Source organism: Sesamum indicum, linkage group LG6 (genome assembly GCF_026168435.1).
Source record: "Sesamum indicum cultivar Baizhima isolate 11 linkage group LG6, ASM2616843v1, whole genome shotgun sequence".
In the NCBI taxonomy this organism is placed as follows: Eukaryota; Viridiplantae; Streptophyta; class Magnoliopsida; order Lamiales; family Pedaliaceae; genus Sesamum; species Sesamum indicum.
Window position 1 is genome coordinate 22,314,778 of NC_142662.1, and position 24,068 is coordinate 22,338,845.

Sequence of the window (24,068 nt, forward strand, 5' to 3'; positions counted from 1 at the left end):
AAAAAAATATCATCTCCATATTACAAGGGACAAAATGAGTTTAAGCCGAATAGATAACACCAATTAGATTAATATAAAAAAAATTAAAAATCCAAAGTAAAAATATGAAATAAAAAAATTGCGACACAATTGCAAAAAATAAAATCGAAATATAGTGATATTTCAAAGTGGTAAATTAAAGAATTAATATAGATAATATTGTATCGAGTATAAGCTCAAAATATATTTAAAACACTTGAATGTGAAATTTGACTAGAATAATTATACAACCACACAATACAAGTTCAGATGCCATAGGTATGTTCAATTAGATCACTTTTTTATAAACAATAGTTCATAACTAATTAGTATAAAATCATTCAGAATTAATAATTTAAAGGTGCGGCTGGATCACCTTCTTTTGAGGGAGAGCTAATGTTTGTTCGGTATGATTTGACACTGCTTCACACCCAAAACAAAAAGAAGGGAGCTACGTCTGAGTTAAACTTGGAGATGGAAGTCTTCTTTCATTTCTCGACGGTGAAGTAACACCAAGCTCATGAGTTTATTATCCTAGATCCCTCATATAAAATTATTGACTCTAGAGATATAATAATATGGAGAAAACAAAATTGTTTCAAGCACCGACAGAACAGGAAGCGCCCCTTCTTTCAAAGAGAGGAGGACAGGTTATTCACATTTCATTTGATGGTCAGAGGCAAATTGTAATGGCAAAAAGAATATAATCTAGAGGAATAACGTAACAAAAATAAAATAATAATAGTACTTACGAAAAAACTAAAATAAAAAATAACTTATCTATGAAAAATGACTTATTTTATAAATATTTGTTTGTACTCTACTAATAAGTAATATATTTACTTCCAAATAAATGTTTTTACATATTCATGGTGCGTGATACTTCCTACTAATTATAAAATAGGGGTAATTACACTTAAACTTTCTCTAAAAATACAAAATTATACTTTTTTCAAAAAAACATCCCCTTCGAGTTTTGTCATTTACACTTGAAACTATTATGTTAGATTTGGTCCGAAGATGCTAACTTCAACAAAATATAATACATAAATTCTTAATTCTACCCCTCATTTAACATTTCCGTGTATATTTTTATATCTATAAAATGGTATCATAATATATGAAGTGAAGTTAGCATAATTATATTATTTTCCTTTGTAAGTACAAAAATATTACACAAGAATGTTAAATGAAGAATAAAATTAAAAACTTATATGATTTTTTACTAATATTAACATTTTTTATCCAAATCCTAATGATCAGAAAACATGTGTAAACAATGAATTTTCAATCAAGATATAAGTATAATTTCAAAACCTTTTAGAAGAAAAGTCTAGTTTCACATTTTCAAACCTAAGTGTAATAGTGTAGGTATAGAGATGACAAGGTGTTGGAATATTACAATTGTTGAGTTGCACCAATTCTTAACACAGACATAAAAAAGAATCATTTGAATTTTCTTTCACTTTATGTTCCAATAGCAAGTTACAAAAATGTATTGATGATGTTCCAAACAATCTTTAAAATAAACGAAAGAGAAAAAGGAACGAAAGAGAAAAAGGACCCTCATGCATATGATTACATGAATGCTGCTAGAGCCAAAATTGGTAAAAAAAAAAAAAAAAAAAAAATCAAATATAGACCTACAATAGTTACAATGTATGTGATTTCTGCAGAAGTTTAGATAACTCTGAGAATGAAACCTCAAATATATGCACTCTTTTTCCCTATTTGTAGCGCACAAGCAAATAGAGAATGTGGAGTTCAAGCCTCCAGCTTGATGGCTGCATCAATGGCATCAACGGTAGAATTTTGCTGTGTCCAAAGTTGGGCGTATCTGCCAGACTTCGACAATAGAACATCATGTGGTCCTTGTTCTACTACTCTCCCGTTCTCCAGAACAACAATCTGCCAACCGGCAACATAGAGGTAGTCAAACAAAAGCAATGTAGAAGTAGCTTGGAGTAGAGAACCCGAGTACATAAAAGAATGAAATTGGCAGACAGGTGTAGAAACGGTTTGCAATATGTAGAATGCATAAGTAGTTAGAAATGCAAGAATCTCGATTGCCTACAGTGGTCCTTGTATTACCCCATAAGAAGCCATTAGGGCATGTTACTTTATATGTTTGACATGGTGTGAAGACCTTGTTACTTTAATTCCAAAACATATGAAGGTAATCAACACAAAACTTTTGGTACAAATTCGTGGAATTAATACATTCAAACACTGGAGAAATTACATTGTGCACAGATCAGAGTAATAGGAAGCAAATCGTCATTCTATGTTGCTTTAGGTAACTACTAACCCTCTTCTGGGAAAACCTTAAAGAAAATGTGCAAAATAATATATACATATGTGGGCATGCATGTATATGTGAATATGTGTATAAAATATAATGCAGAACACATACCTCATCACATTGCATTGCCGTTGTGAGCCTATGAGCAATAAAAATTGAAGTCCGATCATTTGCCAGGGATTTCAGTGCATTTAGAATCTCTGCCTCGGTTGTGCTGTCAAGCGCACTTGTAGCTTCATCACAAAACCTAAGGCACAAAATGAGTTAACAAGGTGCAAGCGAAGCCAATGCTTGTCCCACGCTTCTAACCTCTTCAGTTCACCCAAAACTTCAAAAAGGTGGAGGAAAGCATTATGCAAAAAATCATCTATCACGTGTCTCCTTGAATTCAAGCTGCAGCCATAGGGTTTAATATGGACAGCAGCTTCCACAAGTTAACAGATCGGACAACATGCAAATCCATATTGACAAAAGCAACTAATATCCGTGCACTTTTTCGTTTATGGCAGATCCTTGGCCTGTCGAGGTGACTGCATAGCCTTTCATGTTGTATTGTACCGAGGTACTACTATTTATTTAATGAAATTTACATTTACCGAAAAAAAAAAAAAGCAACTAATATCCAGAGATTTATTCTCTTCACTAGATTGACCAATTAAACGGTACTCTAATATGGCATAGCTTAAGATTCCACTAGGGTTGGGTGAAAGGATAAATGCTTTAAAAATGTTGGGTAAACAGATATATTTACCAGATAAACAGGGGTGCCCATGTTGAATGCGTCCACACCATGAACATGGTTAAATGAGAGCAATACATTAAAAATAGAACTCTTTTTACTTATTAAAGGAGGCATCAAACAACTATATGATCCTTAGAACAGTGGCAGATGAAGGATATGAAGGACAACCTACGGATAGACCTGAAATCACTAGATAAGCAAGACCATCAATCTGATCTCTGGCTCATTATGACTTTTACCTGCCATGACCGAGATTTCAGGATGAACCACATTCAGAAAGAAAACGTTTAATATTTGTAAGCAGCCAACTCTACACCTCTTTCTCCGAAAAGACATACAAGAAACAGAAACAGAGAATGCTAGAGGAAGCAAAATGACTTAATTTGAATAAAGCACTTGAAAAAGAGATACTTACAATATTGGAGGTGCTTTCAAGAATGTACGAGCAAGTGCTACTCGTTGCTTTTCACCGCCACTCAACTGCAGAAAGGAGAGAGAGTATCATGTCCAAATGGGATTCATTGACTAATCAATTAGGAATCAGCACAAGAACAGACGTGAGTTTTCACTAGCATAGGCTAATTGTTGACTCATGTTTCAATCAACATGCATCCCTTTGCTGATCCATAGATCTCTAGAGGGGTGAACGCACACAACTTGAAATGGTGCAACCAGGGCCGAAAAGTAAAAAGACGCAAAAAAGAAATAGACACCAATATTCAAGAGACGTAATGGATACAAAAATAATTAACACAATCCTAATATTTTATATTAGATTAGTTCTCTCTAAATAAAGGTATTGTGAAGGTTCTCTATTTATATTCTTAAAGACTAAAACCAAAAAGACAAGAACAAATTATGACATGCAGGAACTAGAGCTATCTGATTAGCCTTTGTACTTCCAATGATAGTGGGATTAGAAAGAGAGAAAATAAAAGACATACCTTAAGTCCTCTTTCCCCTACGACAGTTGAATATTTCTCAGGGAAATTCATGATCGTGTCATGAATTGCTGCCCGACGAGCAGCATCATATACCTAATATTAGAAGGCAAATCAATGGAAAACCTAGAAAGTTAACAATCACTCGGTGTAAAAACAATTCAACAGATTACCTCCTCTTCTGTTGCTGAAAGGCGACCGTAATGTATGTTATGGAATATAGTATCATTGAACAGCACCTGCCACCAAAGTAAAACTTTTTCATCATTGGAACATGCTAAAATGTGCCGAATGCCCATGCGACCAACTAATCACCAATAATGAAGCAAATGCAGAGGTAATACTGCAAACTCACAGTATCTTGAGGAACAACACCAATGGATTTCCTAAGGCTTTCAAGTGTTACTGTTCGAATATCTTGCCCATCTATTTTTATCTGTTCAAATATCAAAGTGTCAATGGCATTTCATAGATAAAACCAAACAATGAGTTGAGCAAAACAAAGGAGGTAAGTGGAGATTCTATATGACATTTATATACCGTGGATTCTTTTTCATCTTTACCTTTTTCCTGGTAATTTGAATTAAGGAAGAAGCCATTATCATAAGCAGAAAAACATAACAAAGAACAAACAGATGATGGGAGACATGCTGTACTAGAGGTACCACGACAAAAAGGCTGAAAGAAGCAATATCAGAAGTAAAGGAGCTTGACAAAATTCCAAGCAGTAACTGTGAACTCTTGGCTTCTACAAAGGAAAGAGTTTTTAATCTTACACATCCAGAATGGGTGTCGAAGAATCTGAAAAGCAGTCTTAGAATGGTAGACTTCCCTGCAAATAAGTGCAGAGATATTAGAATAAAGCTGAATCTAGAAAAAGAATAAATATTTGAAATCGCAGAAGCAATAAATTAGAAAAAGAAAAAAGACATCAATGTCAAACACTATGTCCCAAGTCAACAATCACGTCCAAAAGATATACCAGCCCACATCAGTTGATGCGAAATCACTTCTGGCTTTGATTGAAACATATGTTGAAACACCAAGGATAGGGGATTGCCAAACCTATGGTGACTCCAATTGTTAGTGTCTCATGTAGTGGTCCATGACAAATTAATTCCATGTGAACAGATATTCAATGATTTCAACATACCCTTTTGGTTTTTTTTTTTTTTTTTTTTTTTTTCTGGTCAGAAACAGTTCAGTCAACATTAACACTTTGATTAGAAGAAACAAACCCTAGAAAGGTAGTAATCTTTTTTAACAATCAAATATTTGACATATGTCATGATGAAGCCGACTTGATTTCATTTTACTGTTAAACTGATCAAACTGCAAACAGCATAAGAGAAACTTAATTGCAAGTCTACATGGATACTCATTTCTTATGATAAAAACATACATCATATATATACACACACACACACACATAAATACATTTATTCAGTCTGAACAACAGTCATTAATCAAATTGGAACTCCATGAGCGCTAACCATGTAAATTACTGGGCCAAAAGATAGATCATTATTCTCTAGGAAATGAAATAATCTAATTACCACTTCCACTGGTACCAACAATAGCTACACTTTTCCCAGCTGGCACAACAAATGATATCCCATCAAGAATCTTCCTATCTGGCAGATAACTGCACAATTACAACACAGATTGAGCATCAATTAGCCACATTCTATGATCCTTATCCTCAAATGCAGTCAATTATCTTCATGGATATCAAATATGGCACTTGAAACATTCATAACAGTCATACAACCGAAACTAATAAGATGACGGAGCTGTTTACAAAAACACAACATTTTATTTTCGTCGTTATCAAAGGTCAGCATCAACATCCGCATTTCCAAATTGTAATTGAATGACCAAAGTTGTTTAAAAAGAATCAAAACATATGAATTCTTGAAAATCTTTAAACAAAGAGAAGTTTTCACAAGCACGGCTTGAATCACGCGCCTCCATTTGCACTGGAATCGCAGAATAAAATGTCATTCCAGATAATGCTGATATCAAGAAGCAAAGATTCCTTCAAATGATTCCGGGAACCCGCCAAGGAACAAATATACATGACCAAATGATATCATTCAGAAAGCTGAAGTCATGATGCAAGTCCCAAAGGTGGGAAACCTGGCAACTACCAGAAATCATGCATGTGTATCCAAGCCTAGGCTATCTATTACTTGTGCTATAATTTCCTTCTTCCCATTTGATCCAGTCTTCCAGCTGCAGATAACTTGCCTCTGAAATCAGTCTTATACTTCAATACTTAAATTTTCTAACAGAAGTAAACATAATTTAAGAGAGTTTCATTTATAGCATCTTATTTCTTCGAACAAATGTACTTATTTTCCATTTTATCCACTATTCCAGCTTAAGTTAACCTACCTCTACGATCAGTGTTTAATGTTTCTTGTGTAATTTAGCAGATTTTCACTTAGACTTATTCCCTATACAAATGTATACCTATAGGTTGATGACAGATCAACAATTGTCGCTAATGTTTTGAGCATCCGTACCACTTAGAAAAGATGATCTGGAAGATCTTGCAATGCTAAATCATTTTACACAAAGTTGACATATACCACAGTGATCCTAACCAGAAAAACTGGAGATACCTGAAGTGAACATCTTCAAATTCAACAGTACCCCCATATAGTTTCAAAGGCTTGGCATCATCCGCATCCACAATTTCGGACTTTTCCTGGAGATGTAAGGGGAAGACCGAGGATTAGTATTACAAGATTATAATACATGAAAATAAACAATCAGTGTCAATAAAGAACTCCTTGGTAATGCATCACACTACCCCACTCTCAAATCCTCTATAAGAAAATTCCGGTAATATACAACATTAACTCATCTTTACAAACAAACATCTCCATAATTGTGATGTAGGAAATCTATGAGTCATGAGGGGAGTTACACCGGTCAAAAACAAAAATCAGTAAGCACATTATAAGTCCACTATAATTATGGAAACATTTGAAACGTCCATAGAACAGGCATTTGTATTTTTAATAATCACTATATATTTGGGGAAATGGAGAGGAAAGCATGGCTTGGTCATGACTTCTATGATTATTCCTTGGAAATACAAACATTTCTATTAGAATGGAGGATGTGGGAATGCATAACCTAGGGCTTCTTCTGCAACATTTAATGAGCTTTTCTAGGTAAACTATTCAAAGTACTTCTCTTCCTCTAGTGCTTCTTTCCCTCACTTCTTGCCCATTGTATTTATAGCTGCAAGCTTCACTACACTTCCTATGTAAATCCTAGATTGACTCATCTCATACCACGTTTGTATTTTCTTTTGGTAGAACTTGAATAGAATATCAAGGAATAGAGAACAAAAAATATACGAGCAGCAGAAATGAAGCAGAGAGTTTAGAAAGATAGGTCATTTTGACAGGACTATTTAGATTACTAAGTTGCTCCCACAAGCTAGAAAGCAAGATCGAGACTGAGCATAGCTACTGGTTAACTCCCCAGCAAATAAACGAAAGAGCAACAGAAAGAAAAAAACGATGGAAAGGAAGAGCCTTCAGTACTATAGAAAGCAGAAAGTACAATTAACCAGAAAATCAGTAAATACCTCAAGTAATTGGAACATGGACTTCATGTCCACCAAACTTTGAATTGTTTCTCTATATACACTTCCAAGGAAGTTGAGTGGAAGAGAAAGTTGAAAAAGTAGCCCGTTTACCATGACCTATGAAGAAAACTGTTTAGTCATGATTTTATCAATCCCATATCGAAAATAAAATTATTCCCTATTCAAGTGAGCTCAAAACAGGTTTAACAGGAAGAACTTATTATAAATAACATTTTTACCAAGTCTCCAACGGTCATATTGCCGTTCATTATCCCACTTGAACACCATACCATGGCTGTTGAGATAGCTGCACTAAATAGCAAATTCTGGCCAAAGTTTAAAAAGGCAAGACTTCTTTGGGTTTTTAAGGCTGCATCTTCATATCCTGAAAGATGTCTCGTTGTTAATTAACTGAAATCCTCCCATTGCAGATGTAAAGAATAATTAAGCAGCACAAGGAGCAATATAAAAATTGTATTTCTCTTTCATTCAGAAGTGAAAAAAAAAAGAAAAAGGAAAGAAAGCTTCAATTACGGTTTCATTATTCATAAGATACAATGAGAACCATGGAACTGTTGAAACAATGGGCTCTCTAACATATCTAGAGTCCTAGACCCATAATTCGGAGGAGAGGAGTTACTGATTCGAAGATTTTGCAAAAAATAAAGCCATACAAACTATGGGTCCAGCATATTCTGGAGGTAACCAGTTAAGCAAAAGGGATCCATCAAGTCATTCATATAACATTTCATTGGCAATGAGTAACTAACATGATCGTAATATTTTGAGTTAAGATTATGAGAAGAAACACAAGATTCAATTATAAGATAAGCCCCTTTCTAGGTGAGATTATTTGCCTGACCAACTTTTGTTGAGCAAAAGATATATAATTTTGCTAGGAAAAGAGAGAAAATATCATGAATTTTCTAAACTTAGTTTACGAACTTTTTTGAGGATTTCGAATTCTAGGAACCAAGTTCATGAATTTATTTGAGGAAATCTGGTATCCTCAAAGCTCTTTTCTTTTTGCAGAAAAATTACATTTGATATTTGGCCCCTATATTACAGTTTTTGACACGGGTGTGTGTTTGTTACTTCCCTTGTTTAACTTGTCAGTATTAAAAGCTGATCCAACATGATGTTAATAATGCCTGATGCAGCTTTTTCAGCAACGTCTGCAATACAATGAAATATATACAGTGCTTCTATCTGTCGGACAATTTTATACTTCATGCCTTCAAAGACTGCTTTTTTCTGTCAAACAAATTTTTATACTTCCAAGTCTTTGTAGTTTCAAATTAATAGAGCATCATTCATGTTCTGAGGAAGATTACCTAGTGTTATTTATTCTATGTCATGGTATGCATAGGGCTTGCCACAGGTGTTGATAGGTCTTTCATATGTGTCCTCAGAGGCAAAAGCCAGTGAAGATCAGGCTCTCTTTACAAGTTGAAGTAGCTCAGTTTCAGCTAGTTTCTCTACTGAGCGAGAGAGGGTGGGTGCAAGATTCTTTATATCCCTTGCGCAGATATCCTTCTTCAATTCAGAGAATGCTTTCCTGAAGGAAATTATAATACTTCTTTATGACGTGTAAATTATATAAATAATCTCTACCTCTTTGCTTACTGGATTACGCTCCCCCTTTCATTTGCTAATTAGGTAGCTCACCCCCTTTTCCCCGCATCCAAACAAAGGCCTAAGAACTATTTACATCATTCCCATTTACCTGTATAAGGGTAGGAAAATGCTTAATCAATTCAAAGTAGACATTTTAAGAGGAAAAAAACTTACTCTCGAGAAACTCATCATACTTATCAGCTTCAAAAGCTTCATTGTTGAAATACTTGACAGTCTGAAAGCAAATATAAATGAATGACAACCATACTTCGAATTTAAATATTCCTATCTAGTTGAAGTGCAGAAAAATTCTCCAAGAGGGAGGGTGAACTCACCTCATAATTAATTAAAGAATCAATGGCACGTGTATTAGCATCATTATCAGCCTTATTCATTGCCTTCCTAAACTTGGTTCTCCACTGCAATTGAAAATCACAGTGTGATACTTCAAATGAAAAATATCACAAGTAGAACTGACTTAGAAGGAAGTAACAGAACGTATCAAGCGTCCCAGCAATAAATTTATGTCTCTCACAAGCAGTAACTCATAGAACGGAAGAAATGTGGAACAATTAAAAGAAAAGAAAAGGAAAGATGCAGCCTGTCCAGAGAATGGCACTCCTTATTAAAGAAATAAGTACTGCACAAATATGGAACAATTACAAGAAATAAAAAAAGAAAAGAATAAAGTGGTATGCATCCTGTCCAGAGAGCTCCTTCTAAATAAAGAAATAAGTACTGCAGAAATATGGAACAAATTAAAGAAATAAAAAAGAAAAGAAAAAAGAGGTGAATAGAGAAAGATGCATCCTGTCCAAAAAATGGCACTCCTTAATAAAGAAATATGTAGTGCAGAAACTAAAAGGTGGCTGAAACAGATGTGAAGATTTTGAATGAAAAGGAAAAATACCTGTGTCACAGCTAATGTGAAAGCTATATATGCTGCCATAGACAAAGAAGTAATCCATGCAAATGGTGCTCCAAACTTATAGGCAAGGATGCCAGATACCATTGATATCTGAAAGGCCATAAACTAATACTGTTAAAATTTTATCAAGAAACAGGCAACTGAGTTATAGCATTAATGATAAGTTCTTGACCAAACTTGCAGAAATAATTACTCATTGTAATGCAATGAAATTAAAGAGGAAACAGAAAAGTATATGTAGTACAAAAACTGTACCTCTAATATAGTAGGTACAACATTGAAGACCATTGATGAAAGAATAAAATTTATAGCTCGGCTACCACGATCAATAGTTCGATTAAGAGCACCTGTTTCTCGACTTCAAACAGAAAGAGATATAGAGTCAAGTTAATATCAAACTGTCTGCACATCAGGAACCATCAACAGCACAGCAAGCATGACACTCAGTTATACTGAAATTAAGCCAAAAAAATAGGATAACTCCAAAGAAAATGAAGGGCATTTGAGAACTTCAAGACACAAATACTTTAATATATCCCAATAGCACAGAAGATGCGGCAAGCAACTTCTGGCATCTCAGGAGTAAAGCTTTACTGAGAGAGTGTTGATTGATAAATACCTAAGGTGATATCGTAAGTCAAGCTCATGCAAATGTGAAAAGACCTGCAGGAAGATGGTGTCAATAACGTTCAACCAAAAAGCATTTCTAAACACGTCTTATCTACTGGAATATGTTATACTTGCAGGGACATATGGCATGTCTTGTGGCCATATAAAACTCAAGATTTCTTTATCAAATACAACCATTACAATCTCATCATCAGCTGTTCAGTTTGGTTCTCCACGTTGTTCATGTATTAAATTTGGCAATTTATAGGTAAGTCAGGGACATTGATGAATTGAGTTCTTCATACACCAGACAAGACAAACCGATTAACACCTCCACATTTCAATTTTATGTAGACACTTCTTTGTTATCTAACCCTTCCAACCAACAGTACATTTGTTTTTTCTCCTTTATTCTTTATTTTCTTCACTATCTTTTCTTACAAGTTCTCCTTCTCTTTACTTTCTTTCTCCTTCTAAAGGCATATCTCCCTATACGAGGGACTCCGCGATTTTCAATGAAGGGGGTCAAGAATTATTCTATAGTTCCTCTATCCCAAATTTACTGCTCCTATTGTTCTCTTTAAATGTCCCAAAATAAGAGTAGGTTTTTCCCAAAAAAAGATGCTCTCATTAAATAGAAATATGGCACTACTAACTACTATCTCAGAGAGCATAGTATACAATACTCAAAACTTACACTTTATCGATGCTCAGACATAACTCCATATTGGGTTAGAGCCCAGGACTGTAACATTAGGATGGAGAAAGTGGTCTTTGATTAAGTAAAGAATATAAGTCTTACCTAAAAGAACATTTTAAAATATCTTATTAACAAAGCTTTTGACTACTATCTGTTCTGTTTGTCATATTTTCAAAGTTGTGTGTATTATAATGCTATCATTTCTAGCACAATAGACACAATGTCCTAGTATATGCCACACTTTGTAGGCACCAAAATGTTAGAACTTGAAAAAACATATATGATACCTATTAGAAAGATTAACTTAGTGTAGTCATCTAATCTCAAATACAATGGTAGAGCCACCTCACTCGCACATCTATCTGCACAATTTTCTTATCTTTCTCTTCATCTCTCTTTCTTGCCTTCATTCTTTTTTATTTCCTTTTTATCAAGATCTTAGAGAAACAACTTCAGATCCAATAAACAACAAACAAATTAACTTGGGTCTTTGTTGATTTGGGTGGTGCTGGTGACTGTAATGGTGGGGAAAGGTAGGACGTGGCATAAGCTAAGGGGACAATGAAAGTAATGCCGATGAGAAGGACTGGGTGAGGACTGTAGCTGGGAACTTCAGTAGGGTGCAGGTGACAGTTTAGGAACACGAAAAGCTGGGCAAGCAGACATGAAAAGGGGGCTGAAGGAGGTTGAATTGACCGAAGAGTGGAAGGACTGGCTGGGAAGAGCCTAATGCATGATATTTTTGGAAGCCTTACAGTCTTTTCTTGGGCTAAAGCCTCAGCTCTTGTAAATCCAAGAAGGAAACCATTTTAGCTTTTAAAGCCAAAGAGTTTTTCATTGAGCATGCAAGACTCTTGTTCTGATTTCTGTTCTGCATTCATAAACTGCTGTGTGCTTGTAAGCTGGTTGTAATCCTAAAAGATCACCTAAATTTTCCCATATGACAATGATCTTCAGGATCTAAAAACCATTCATCTGAATCAATTAAGAGCAGAGAAAAGCTAAGAATAATCACATTCTCTAAGTTACTCCTTTTCAGCATTTACCCTCCTCTTGTTTTATATATTTAGAACTTTTTCTGCTTTCCCACCCCTGAATACAGAATTGTTTCATCTTGCAGACATATTCAAGCAGTCAACAAGAGAAGAAAGAGCGAAAAACAGCAGAATATGAACGGAAAAGAATATCAGCCAACATAAATGATATGCTCCTAAATGACTGCACAATCAGCATTATGAAATTTAAATTGGGAGATGATGAAAAAAAAAAATAAGGAACTTAGTCTCATACCTTCCGGGAAACCTGTCGAATTGTTCTCAAAGCCACCTTAGAGAATATTGCAGTTCGCAGTTCTACAGCAAAAGAATTGCAGTAAGTCCCAGAACAGAAGTAAAAGGTATATGTGTCATTCTACAGGGACTTTTTTCCATCGTAAGACAAAAGCATATAAGCTTGAAAGGCAGAATCATCATTTACCCATGACCAATTCTGATACTTGTAGGAGCAATTACATAGCACAAAGCAGAACAACTAAAAACTCAGGTCTGGTACGTTCACAGATATTTACCATTAAAAGCAGATGCCCCTGACCGCGCTATACCATATCCAATCAGAATCGCAGCTGGGCTTGCAAAAAGAGCTAATATAGTTGAATTAGCAGCAGTAAATTCAGCAAGAGCACCAGCATTGCCAGTGGCTGTTGCCAACCAATCAACAGCAAGCTTAAACAAGAACGGCACCTGAACATTAACAACCTACATATACCCAACCACAAAAAATTAAAAATGAAAAACAAAAATATTGTATGGCATGGACAGTAAGTGTGATTTTCGTCATGTTACTTTGGCGCCAATTAGGAGGCCCAAGGCCGCAATGACACGAAACCGAAATTCAACATTATCTTTCATCCAAAGGTATTTAGCGAGAGTTGCGATGATTTTAGTATCTGCGACTTGCTCTCCAGAAGCTCCAATTCTCTTCAATGTCGTCGTCTGCTCTTGCTTTGTTGCTGGTTTTGCCTCTGTTGAAAACAGAGCATGCCCATTGGGCGAGGAAATCTGTAAGCCAAAAATTTCCAGTCAACGATCATAAAGGGCCAGTTATCCATTCAATAAGATAAAGTTAAACACACATGAACAATTTTGAAGTGATAATCATAATTCAAAAGGAAATTGAAATAGATATGCTAACGGGGTTCTGAGGAGGTCTAGAGGGGAAATCGGAGAGGAAAGCGTTGAGCTTGAGCACATGCGGCCTCGTTCTTGCGGAGCTCCACAACCTGGGTTTACTTGACAGAATTCTAGCTCCAGGAAAAACGGAGCTCAGATTAGATTCAATCGCAACGCGAGGTGGGTGCAGAACTGCCTGCGAAATTTGATTAAAACAACGAGAAGGCGTGGAGCGACTCATGATCTCCAAACACCTCGAAGCAAATGTTGACTGCATGTTTTTCCCTTCTTGTCTCAGTGCATTTGAAGCAATCCCAAAAGGCGGTGAAAAGATTTTCACCAAGTATTCGATAAAATGCTTGAGAGTGGACTTTGGAAAGTAAATTTCGGCTGGCTATTCCTGATTTCAGACACGGTAGTTGCGGGCAAGACAAAATCTACACGTTGCTGCTATTCGGCGCTGAAATACTGCAAAAACGCAAGAATTCGTGTGCGATTTTGATAAAAACAGAAGAAAACCTTACACTTGAAACCGCACGAGAGTAAATGAGACATACTCTTCTTGTTACTCTCATTCACATTTTTGCACAGAATATTGTCCGTAAAGGGGTCCACATTCATTTATGTAATGAATTTTAGATTTCTCCAAACTAGTTTACCAATAAATAATTTTATGTCCCAAAAGTTTAATAACATCGTGTTCAAATTAATTGATCTGAAAGTAGGATTTCAGATAATTGATAATAGTTTTTTAAAATTTATTTGGATAATTTCATATTAAAAGTGATCCAAAATTTTCAAATCTCCTTCTGAACTATATTCTATAATTTTTTAATGGATTTTTAGGTCTTTTTTTTTTTAACAAATGTCGTTTGAAATCTTTTCCTGAACCCTTTAGTCCAAACGCAGCCTCATTCCTTGAATGCTTAAAAATAAATTGCAAAATATGACTTTCATCATTTTCTATCATCCATACCAATAAAATAAAATAAAATAATTAAACCATATAATAAATAATTTGAGTTGGTATTTGTTGACTGAAAAAATTCAAATTCATATGTCTCTCTTGTAAATTTCGTTCCTGATCTATATATATGATCTTAAGAGCTTAAAAATACAAGAATATATAAAAGATTTATAATTTCCGACTACTTCTGGATGGAAGGATTTGAACTGAACTCAGGGACAAAATTTCATATTATTTTATATTAAATAAATTTAAAATTCATCAAACACGAATTCGAAAATCGAAATGGATCCAAACATATATATTTGGAATTAATACAAGATCATTCAAACACACGAATGAAGTAAACAATGGCCCATGGACTACATGTTTGGACCACAGCATTTGTCCAAGACAAAATTCCCCTCATAAAGTTGTACAATAGTTCACATACTAACAATTGGCCAAACATGACTCAGTTTTTCTTATCTTCTTTTCCAACCATATAATATAGAACAACAGCATCTTCAATATGGTTCTCTCCCTTTTTCTTGCTTGCTTTAATTTCCATCTTTATGTTTATGGCATATTTTCTCCTTTACTTTTCCAGATAAAACTCTTGGACAGAAATGGCAGCTGCAGCAGCCTGCTCAGCACTTCTCCCTTCAATCAGCCAGAAACGGCTTCAACTCCACTGCATTACAAGTGCGGGAATAACTAGAAAGAATGCATCATCAACAGCAGCAAGAACATACAAGAAGTCTATAACAAGATGTAGTGTGAGTTTGGAAGATTTCATTGGGGGAGACCTCGTAAAGTTTGATTTAGGCCAGTGGTTGTCCGACGTCGAGGAGCATAAGGCCCTGGCTATTTACTCCCCGCACGAGGGTGGATATGAGGGCCGGTATCTCAACCGTCTCCGCTACCAAGGTTATCATTTCTTGGACCTATCGGCTAGGGGATTAGGCGACCCTGAGACCACCCTCACCAAGTTCCACCCCGTTTGCCCGGTGAGTAGGTTTGTCTTTTCGTTGATACATGTATGTTTATCGAGAATGTTGTTGAGATGCATCTATATATATATATATATATATATATATATATATGAGAAAGAGATATGAGATAGTAGTAGAATATTTCAGGCTCATGTTGGGAAGCAACCAATAGCGAGGTGGTATTTTCCTCCAGAAGTTGATTACAGGCTCTCTTTGCTGCCTCCGGATGCCAAAGGGCTGGTGGTTTGGATTATTGAAGCTAAGGTTTGCTGTCATATCCTGTGCATGTATGGGAATATGACGTCCAATATTGTAAAGGTTTTATGATTTTTTGTACTGTTCCTATGTTCAGGTTTTGTCAAAAGCAGAACTGCAGTTTCTTGCCATACTTCCCTCACTGAGGCCGCGAGTCAGGGTCATTGCAGAATGTGGAAACTGGTAATGTGCCCCAACCTTTCCCAACAAAGACACACGCCACCCCTGGGCGGGCAGCTCTAAATTTACAATCAGAGCTTTTCCTAAACGACCGTTGTTTCACTTTCGCACGCAGGAGAAAGTTTATCTGGACACCACTGAAAGAAATTGCAGGACTACCAGCAGCAGCGGGACAACAATAGTTTCCAAATCACTGAAAGATGTACAGAAGTACTTCAGTCTATGTATCAGAAATTCGAGGAAACAATTGAATGTAGGTTCTTTACATTTCATGATCAGTAGTCTCCTGCAGTGAGGGATGGATGCAACATGAGCACCAAACATCAAACTACAGGCTACACATTGTACATTGGCAGGCATCACACGATTACATTGCAACAGAACAGAAATACACTCGGTTATCTTGTTGCTCTTTTGCGATCCACCATAGAATTGACTGTGAAGATTTCATCTGGATTTGGAAGAGAACTATGCAACATCTCTATTATTTGGCCAAAAATGTTTCACGGTTAGCAATCTGAATTATTGAGACTATTATCTGTTTTATAAGAAGAGTAAAGTGTTGCATGCAGACATCAGAAGACACCTTTTTGAGTTTGAGAGTGTAATACCAATGTTACTGGGTAGCTCTCCGCAGCACAATTTATGTACGAATTCAATGACAGACCCACCCCGTGATAATCAACAAGTTGCTCCAAAAGCCACATAACTTTGGTGAATCATTTATTTACAGAAGAGCTATACAAGGGACATTTAGCTGCTACCAATGTCAGGCATAGAAATGGCGAAAATTATTATAAAGGAATAATTGCATATATACAAAGAAAGGAAAGTATTACAAAAGCATGTTTCAATATATCATCTAAGTAATAACGAAAACTGCCCGAAATGAAGCCTAAACAAATATTAATAAATAAATGAACATGAAAAATTAAAATACAAACTACGGTGCTTCTAAATTAATAAATTAATAAACATAAAAAGTTAAATGTAAACTATGGTGTTTTTAACTTGCATTAGTGCATATTTTTGTGTTCTTCCGAAAGGCCATCTTCTTGTCAGCTGAAAAAAATTATCACAATAAATGATTTAAAAATTAAAGTAAATCTTGCATAATAAAAAGAAAAAAAATAAGAATCCAAAATTATTCAAATACTTTTGATGTAATTAAGTAGTAGTTTAGAAAGAAAAATTCATATGGCATACATATACACAAACTGATTGATTGCATGAGAGACTCAGCTAGCAAGTAACATGATCAGTCAAAAACTCTTTGAAGTATACTTGTACAAGGAGACTCAGCTAGCAAGTAACACTAAGCATTTATCGATCGATGTCTCAATTTTATAACAAGTAGAATAAGTCTACTTCTAAGTATATAGACATGCAAAATGCCAGTGTCAAGAGGATGAAACTTAATAACCTGGCTATCCGTTCGTTCAAGATTTCTTTTGAAAGTTTCTTCTGCATTCTGTAAAGGATGCCACAGCTATTCGTTAGAAAGCCAAAACATAATGTTACTCACACATTCTTATATATTTTCTTCAAATCTTGTTTGAATCTAACAACTAAATGTTAAAACTCATAACTTACTTTCAGCACCTTCACTTTATATAACTCTTCACTCTGTATAACTTTTTCATGAGATATGTCAAGCAAGTATTTTAAATTAGTACCTGAAAAGGCATAATCTTGCAACCAAAACATAGAACAAAGGTCATCTCTTATATGGCTTGAGATGATACTCTTTAAATTCTGAACCAAAAGTAATTGATTCTTCCTCAAGTTTCTTCTTCAATCTTCTCCAGGTCCTCAACATATCAGCTTGAATCAAGCCTCGGTAGAGTGTCTCAAAAGTAACCTTTTGTGGAAGAAACCCTTTCTCAATCATCTCCATGAAAAACTCACAAGCTTGGCTCCATTTCCTTCTCTCGCACAATCCGTGAACCAACATCGTATAAGCATCCAAATCTGGTCCAATCCCACTTGCATTCATATCATCCCAAATCTCCCATGCAAGACCCATTTTCCCTAATTTCAGGAACATTCCCAACAATATATTATAAGTGTGCATGTTAGGTGAAAGTAAAGAGTCATCCTCCTTCATCCTCCGGTACAACTTCATTGAGCCATCGACATCATTCCTACCTCTGTACTCCTTAAAAAAGCAATTGTACGTCTCTGCTGTGGGACTAACCCCAGAATGCACCATCTCATTCAACATCTCCTCAGCATCCCCCATCCTCCCACAAGAACAAAGACATTTTACAAGAGAAGTATATGTTGCAACACTCGGACAAATCCCCTTCTCTTTCATCATCCCCAACTTGTCTAAACACAACTGGGGCTTATGTGCCCTGCTGTACACATGAAGCAAAATTGAATAACTCGTGACATCAGGCTCCAACCCTCTGTCTCGCATTTCATCAAACACCTTCTCTGCTTCCCTAATCACCCTCTCGAACCTTCCCTCAGGGTGCAAACTGGCACGCCTGCAAATCCCATTCAACAAGACATTATAAGTGACTACGTTCGGTTCAATTTTCCTCTCCAACATCTCCAGCAGAAACCGCTTTCCCATCTCAATTCTTCCAACTTTACACCACCCATAGATCAAAACAGTATACAACTTTGCGTCCGTTTCCACTCTATATTTCTCCTTGTTAAACACTTCGACAGCAACCTTCACAAACCCATACTTGCAAAGCGTATCCAAAAGATAACAGAAACAAAAACTAAACCTTGACTCAAAAATCCGATTACCAAGAAAAATACCCATGTCGTAAAACGCGCGAATTGCAGTTCTCGTCAACCCTGCGGAAACCAGCCTTCTGATCAATATAAAGAAAGTCGTGAAATCTGGTTTCGAATCACTATTCTGGTTATCCATTTGCAAAATCAGCTGCCACGCGGCATCAAATTGGCGAACTTTGCACAAGATATCAATGATAATATTGTATGCTCCGGTATCGAAAAGAGGAGCAGAAACGGAGTGGTGATGGGACCGAGTATATTCAAAGAAAGCGAGAGCAATCTTGGAATGGTGCTTCAAGCGGTGGAGTGTCTGGTGGACTAAAGGCGGGGAGAGGGAAATACCGTATAGTTGGAGGGAAGATTCCATATGGTGGAACGGATTGTGGTGCCGGATTAGGACTTGGGATAGAGAGTCCGCCTCCGGCGAGTGCTGGAAAGGCGGGAGAGATGGTTTTTCCACGGAACCACAGGGTGGCCCAGATGGTTCATCATGTTCGGAGTCGGAAAATGAGTGGAAGAGTTTGAGCTGAAGAGTCATCTTCGCGAATGCGAAACGGGGGCGGAGGGAATGAGTTAGCGCCGCCATTTGAGGCCTCAAGCGGTTGCCGTTCGCACAGTATCAAATTTTTATCTTTATTTTTGCAGACTTTGTCCCAAAAAGCCTACCAAAATAGGGCATAAAAGCCCACAGGCCCCCTCATTTTCAGCAATTTCCTTGCACTGAGAACCACCACCTCTCACAACCCGTTTTGGCCGCCACCGTCACCACTCCGACGACCCACCGGCCGAGATGTACACCTATCGATTCCCCGCATCAAGGAAAACATTCCACTCCGATTGAATTGCATTTTCATCGACGTTTTCAGCGTACCGTAAGTTGCTCCGCCGCCTCGGTTCCAGCATCGATTCGCCGCCGTCTGAACGCTTCACGTCGCCGGACCACCACCATTCGTCTGCCCATCCTCCGACGAGCCCAACAGACCTTTCAGCAACTCTACGGCCAGATCGAGGTCCCTCGCCGAAGTCGCGATTGCGTTACTTCGCCACCTCGCCGCCGCGTTTCTTCACCACAAAGGGGCTTACAACTGCGTCTTCTCAAGAGAGATTAACCATTTTTGGACACAACAAGCTTGAGGAGAAGATGGTGCTGAACTCAAACTTTGTTCTTGAATTTGATGTTTTTTTCTTTTTTCTTTTACATCTTAATATGTATATAGTTTTTATTTTGTGTGTATTAATATTTCATTAAAATTTAATTTAAATTTTTTTAAGATACTTTTAAAATAAATTTATTGAAATTAATTTTAAATAATTTATTATTGAATAATCTATTTAAATTTATCAAGAATGTCCAAAAAATTCTTTTACCTGTTACTAATGTTAATAAAATTATTTATTAAATATTTAATTATTACTTAAAACATAAAGAAAATTATTTTGTAAATGATTTTATTATTATATATGAAGAATTACAATAATATATACTATTTAATATATATATATATATATATATTTGGATAAATTACATAACACCCCATGTATTTTAACAAAATAGCACGAAATCCCCTATGTTATATCTATAAATAAAAAAATCTCATGTGTTGTTTAAAAGGGAAATTACATTACCCTATGTTTTAATTTCTTAGCTAAAAATTCCTTGTGTTAATTTTACAGGCATAATTTTAAAATAATGCATACTTTCCCCTTCCGTTAATTTGAATTAACTGGGTTAAATTTTTCAAGGAGTTGACCGTTGTGCCCTTATAATTATAACTATTGATCTTCATTAAGTAAGAATGAATAGTTCAAATTTTAAATTATTTTAAATATATATTTTATATTTTATATATAATTATGTACATACATTATATATATATATATATATATATATATTATAAGGCGACGGTTGTATGGGTGATGACGCCCAACCTATGCGCGGCAGAGGTTGTCCACGTTGCCCAAATTCATGGCAAGGCGGTTAATTATATTTAAAATAGATGATGTTTTTTACCAATAACTTTTTTTATGATAATTAAATGATTTGTTTATAATTGTGAATAAGATTTTCAATTATAAAATAAATGTATAATATATTTAGAATAGATAATGTTTCTAGAGATCATGATCATCAGGTAATTATTTAAGATAAATATAAATTAAATTAGTAATAGTATTGGAGATAAAATTTAAAATAAATACAAAATAAAATATTAATATTTTTAAAATAAATAATATTTCTAAGCAATAAGACTTTTTCTTGATAATTAAAATATTGTGTAGATGATTATGTAGATAAATATAAATACAAATTATTAATTTAAAATAAATAAGATTTTCTAATCAATTAATTTCTTTTAATAATAAAACAATTCAAAAACACCCGAAAAACAGATTTGATCAAAATTAAATCAATTCAGTCAACCTATTCTGCTATATATATATATATATATACATAAATAGATTTGTACATTACTAGCTTTGTATAATATACTATAAAATATTATTTACGTCTAATGCAGTTTTAACATTTAACGAGACATAATTGTATAATATACTATAAAATATTATTTACGTCTAATGCAGTTTTAACATTTAACGAGACATAACATTCGGCATAATTGTCTAATTTAGTATAATACAGTACATGGACTATAATAGTTGTTTTACAGGAGTTTATAGTAGTATACTATAATAAATTATTTTATTATATATTTCATAGTATATTATACTAAATATAATACATTTAAGAAACGTTAAAAAGTTTATGTAACTTCTTAAAATTAAAAAATTATTTCCTAGAAAGTGATCTAGCTATGATTCCATTCTTTTTTTTCTTAAAGGTCTCAATCCTATATTTCCTAATTTCACAAAATTAAGAAAAATGCAAGACACAGAAAATTCCAATCAGACCTAAGAATATTGCATCAAAATTTCACAAATTAGCTAGAAATTCACAAAAACTGAAAAATAGTTGCAACTAAAATTCACAGCCTCTGCATGTGTAGATCATTTCAGAAGAAAAAATAAAAAGAAAGAAAGTAGCCAATCAGACAGATAGTTCAGACATAACAAATATTTTCATTAATCAGACATAAAACAAATTTGGATGCATTCTGAAGTTGGTCAGCAGACCAGCCAATCATAGAGAAGCATATATAAAAGAAATATACATGATCATGAACCAAAAGAGAAAATCAACCGTTAAAAAGAAAATATAATTACTAGGACAGCAGAACCTAATAAAGATCAGAAATCCTTCAATGGGTCTTGCTGCAATCAGTTGGCAAGAAGTCCACCTTCTGATTCTCAAGATCATATCCAATTAGAAAATTCATCTGATGTAAGTTACCAAAAATGGCCAGATCTTGTGAGGGCACAAAAGTCAGACATACCACCCCTTTCTCTACCTCTATAAAGGTGCTTTCTTGTGTTAACTTCACATCAGCTCCTGTGAAATGTGCTATTATAGATGGGGCATTGAATTCTCCATTGCTAGGTAGCTCATAACACAACCCAAACAACCCTTGAGGATCAGACACACGCCTACCAGTAATCGATTTCTCCAATGTGGATTCCAATCCTTCATAAAGAGAACTAGGAAGGAACGTCAATGTTGTTCCAGAGTCGATGATTATGTTGCCTTCTTCGACCGATGCCTTGGAATTGGAGTTGGGAATGTAATTGTATGCCAAAGCCTCATTCCCAACACTAACACCCTCTAATGTGAGATAATAGAACGTATCGGGGGATTTCTGTACTAGAGGGGTAGACGAGAGGTTAGGCCCCGTCACGATAGCATTAGGTCCAAAACTAATCTTGCTAGAAGATTTCGAATCCAGGGTCGTGAGACAGTATGAGAATTTTCCACCGATGGTCGTCTCTAGTTGTCTCACTATTGAAACGGCGCCACCACCAAGGCCAACGATCCCAGAGCCCGTCTCGTTGAAAGTCCCGCCGTTGTTATGCCCGCAACCAAACACAATCTTAGGGAATACCACACTTTCTTTGGAAGTGGAAGAATCAAAAGTGAACGTTTCCACAGCTAAGTCACCATTGCTGTAGGAACTGTCCCCATAACTAACTTGGTAGAGACAACTATTTGATTTATCGCAGGATGAACTATCTGGTCCGAGTGATTGGCATTGTTGGGATGTGCATGAGACAGTTCTATAAGTTGTGGTTTTTGTGGGGTTGAAAAGTGGGGCATTTTGCTTGTAGCATTGTGTGCAAGGCACACACTGCGTCCACGTCAAATCGCTGCCCGTATCAACAATTGCTAGTATTTCAATTGGTGGGGTCCCGATATTGATTTTCATTAGGTATTCCCCACCAATGGGAGTTAGGGTAGCCTCGAATGAGTCTGGTGACTTTGAGGCTGACTTAAAAGAAGTTGACTTAAGAGAAGATTGGCGTGAAATGGAGCGATGAAACGAAGTCCTCAAACGCTCAAAACGGGTGGTGGAGGGGTCGTAGGAAGGCGAAAGAGGGGAGTCGCGGTGGATTAAATCAAGGGTTACGCCACCATTATTGATTGCTTGACTCAAAGAAATCAGGGAAATGGTAGTGAAGGAATTAGAGAGGAGGAGGAGGAGGGTTGCAAGAATGAGAGACAGGGGTTCGTAGTAGAAAGCCATTGTAATAATTAAGCAATATGCTTTGATTTAGAATTCTGTAGGTACGTAGATGTTGTAAATTGCAGGGGTTGGTACATACCTTAATTTATAGACAAAATGGATTAGTCGTTTTGGATTCAATTACGTAAATACATATATATGTGTTTCCATAGGGAGTGAAGAAATGTTGACGTACATATTAAATACATGAAAACCTTTCAATTTGACATTAATCTTTACAAATGTATTTGATTCAGTACATACAGTTGGTAATTAATCTGTGATTTCGTTAGCAATTTCACAAGCAATTGTGTTAAAGTCATACGTTAGCTTTCACACAGACACACACACATACAATATATATATATATATATAGAATCATGCAATACTGTATATATCAAAACCTGATTCAATGAATATACATACGAATATATATGCACATTTTAATCTGGACATGGATGAAATTAATTATGTGGGATTGCTTGAGGAAATTAATTACCTGGGATCCCATTTATGGTAATTTGTTGATTAATTAATTAATTAAAATTTTAAAGATATATATGAATCAAATCCCTGTAGATTTTGTCAATATAACTTTTTATTATTGTTATTATAATTATTGCATGTCTGGCGCCTCTATTCATAATTGGAGGCTGTAAAATGGAGATTTGGTTTGCAAACTTTGCGATTTTA

At 35.5% G+C, this 24,068-nt stretch overlaps 3 protein-coding genes and 1 pseudogene across 5 annotated transcripts; 1 reads left to right on the plus strand and 3 right to left on the minus strand.

Annotated features, from left to right (window-relative positions):
- Positions 1-1,454: 1,454 nt before the first annotated feature.
- ABCB25 (ABC transporter of the mitochondrion 3) lies at positions 1,455-14,137 on the minus strand. The gene is made up of 20 exons (XM_011082326.3): positions 13,655-14,137; positions 13,306-13,521; positions 13,032-13,218; positions 12,755-12,816; positions 10,775-10,818; positions 10,411-10,513; positions 10,138-10,245; positions 9,563-9,646; positions 9,402-9,462; positions 7,850-7,995; positions 7,611-7,727; positions 6,631-6,716; positions 5,560-5,648; positions 4,780-4,835; positions 4,359-4,439; positions 4,177-4,242; positions 4,007-4,099; positions 3,478-3,542; positions 2,432-2,567; positions 1,455-1,926 (listed from the first exon to the last, which is right to left on the minus strand). The coding sequence occupies exons 1-20, from the start codon at positions 13,907-13,909 to the stop codon at positions 1,783-1,785; spliced, it is 2,199 nt and encodes a 732-aa protein (XP_011080628.1). The 5' UTR covers positions 13,910-14,137; the 3' UTR covers positions 1,455-1,782.
- Positions 14,138-14,806: 669 nt separating this feature from the next.
- LOC105163834 (pentatricopeptide repeat-containing protein At2g13420, mitochondrial) lies at positions 14,807-19,962 on the minus strand. Of its 3 annotated transcripts, none has more exons than XR_847952.3 (3): positions 17,685-19,962; positions 17,432-17,479; positions 14,807-16,765 (listed from the first exon to the last, which is right to left on the minus strand). XR_847952.3 is itself a non-coding variant. In XM_011082325.3 (2 exons), exon 1 carries the CDS (start codon positions 19,346-19,348, stop codon positions 17,726-17,728), a length of 1,623 nt encoding a protein of 540 aa, XP_011080627.1. In that variant the 5' UTR covers positions 19,349-19,962; the 3' UTR covers positions 16,898-17,070; positions 17,685-17,725. The 3 variants fall into 3 exon arrangements, 1 of the variants encoding a protein (XP_011080627.1); XR_847953.3 differs by lacking the exon at positions 14,807-16,765 and adding an exon at positions 16,898-17,070; XM_011082325.3 differs by lacking the exons at positions 14,807-16,765; positions 17,432-17,479 and adding an exon at positions 16,898-17,070.
- Positions 15,208-16,593, plus strand: NDHN (NADH dehydrogenase-like complex N). The gene is made up of 4 exons (XM_011082324.3): positions 15,208-15,588; positions 15,721-15,837; positions 15,926-16,011; positions 16,124-16,593. The coding sequence occupies exons 1-4, from the start codon at positions 15,208-15,210 to the stop codon at positions 16,188-16,190; spliced, it is 651 nt and encodes a 216-aa protein (XP_011080626.1). The 3' UTR covers positions 16,191-16,593.
- A 2,057-nt stretch (positions 19,963-22,019) lies between the features above and the next one.
- On the minus strand, positions 22,020-23,399 carry LOC105163971 (aspartic proteinase CDR1 pseudogene; annotated as a pseudogene).
- Between the last annotated feature and the right edge of the window lie 669 nt (positions 23,400-24,068).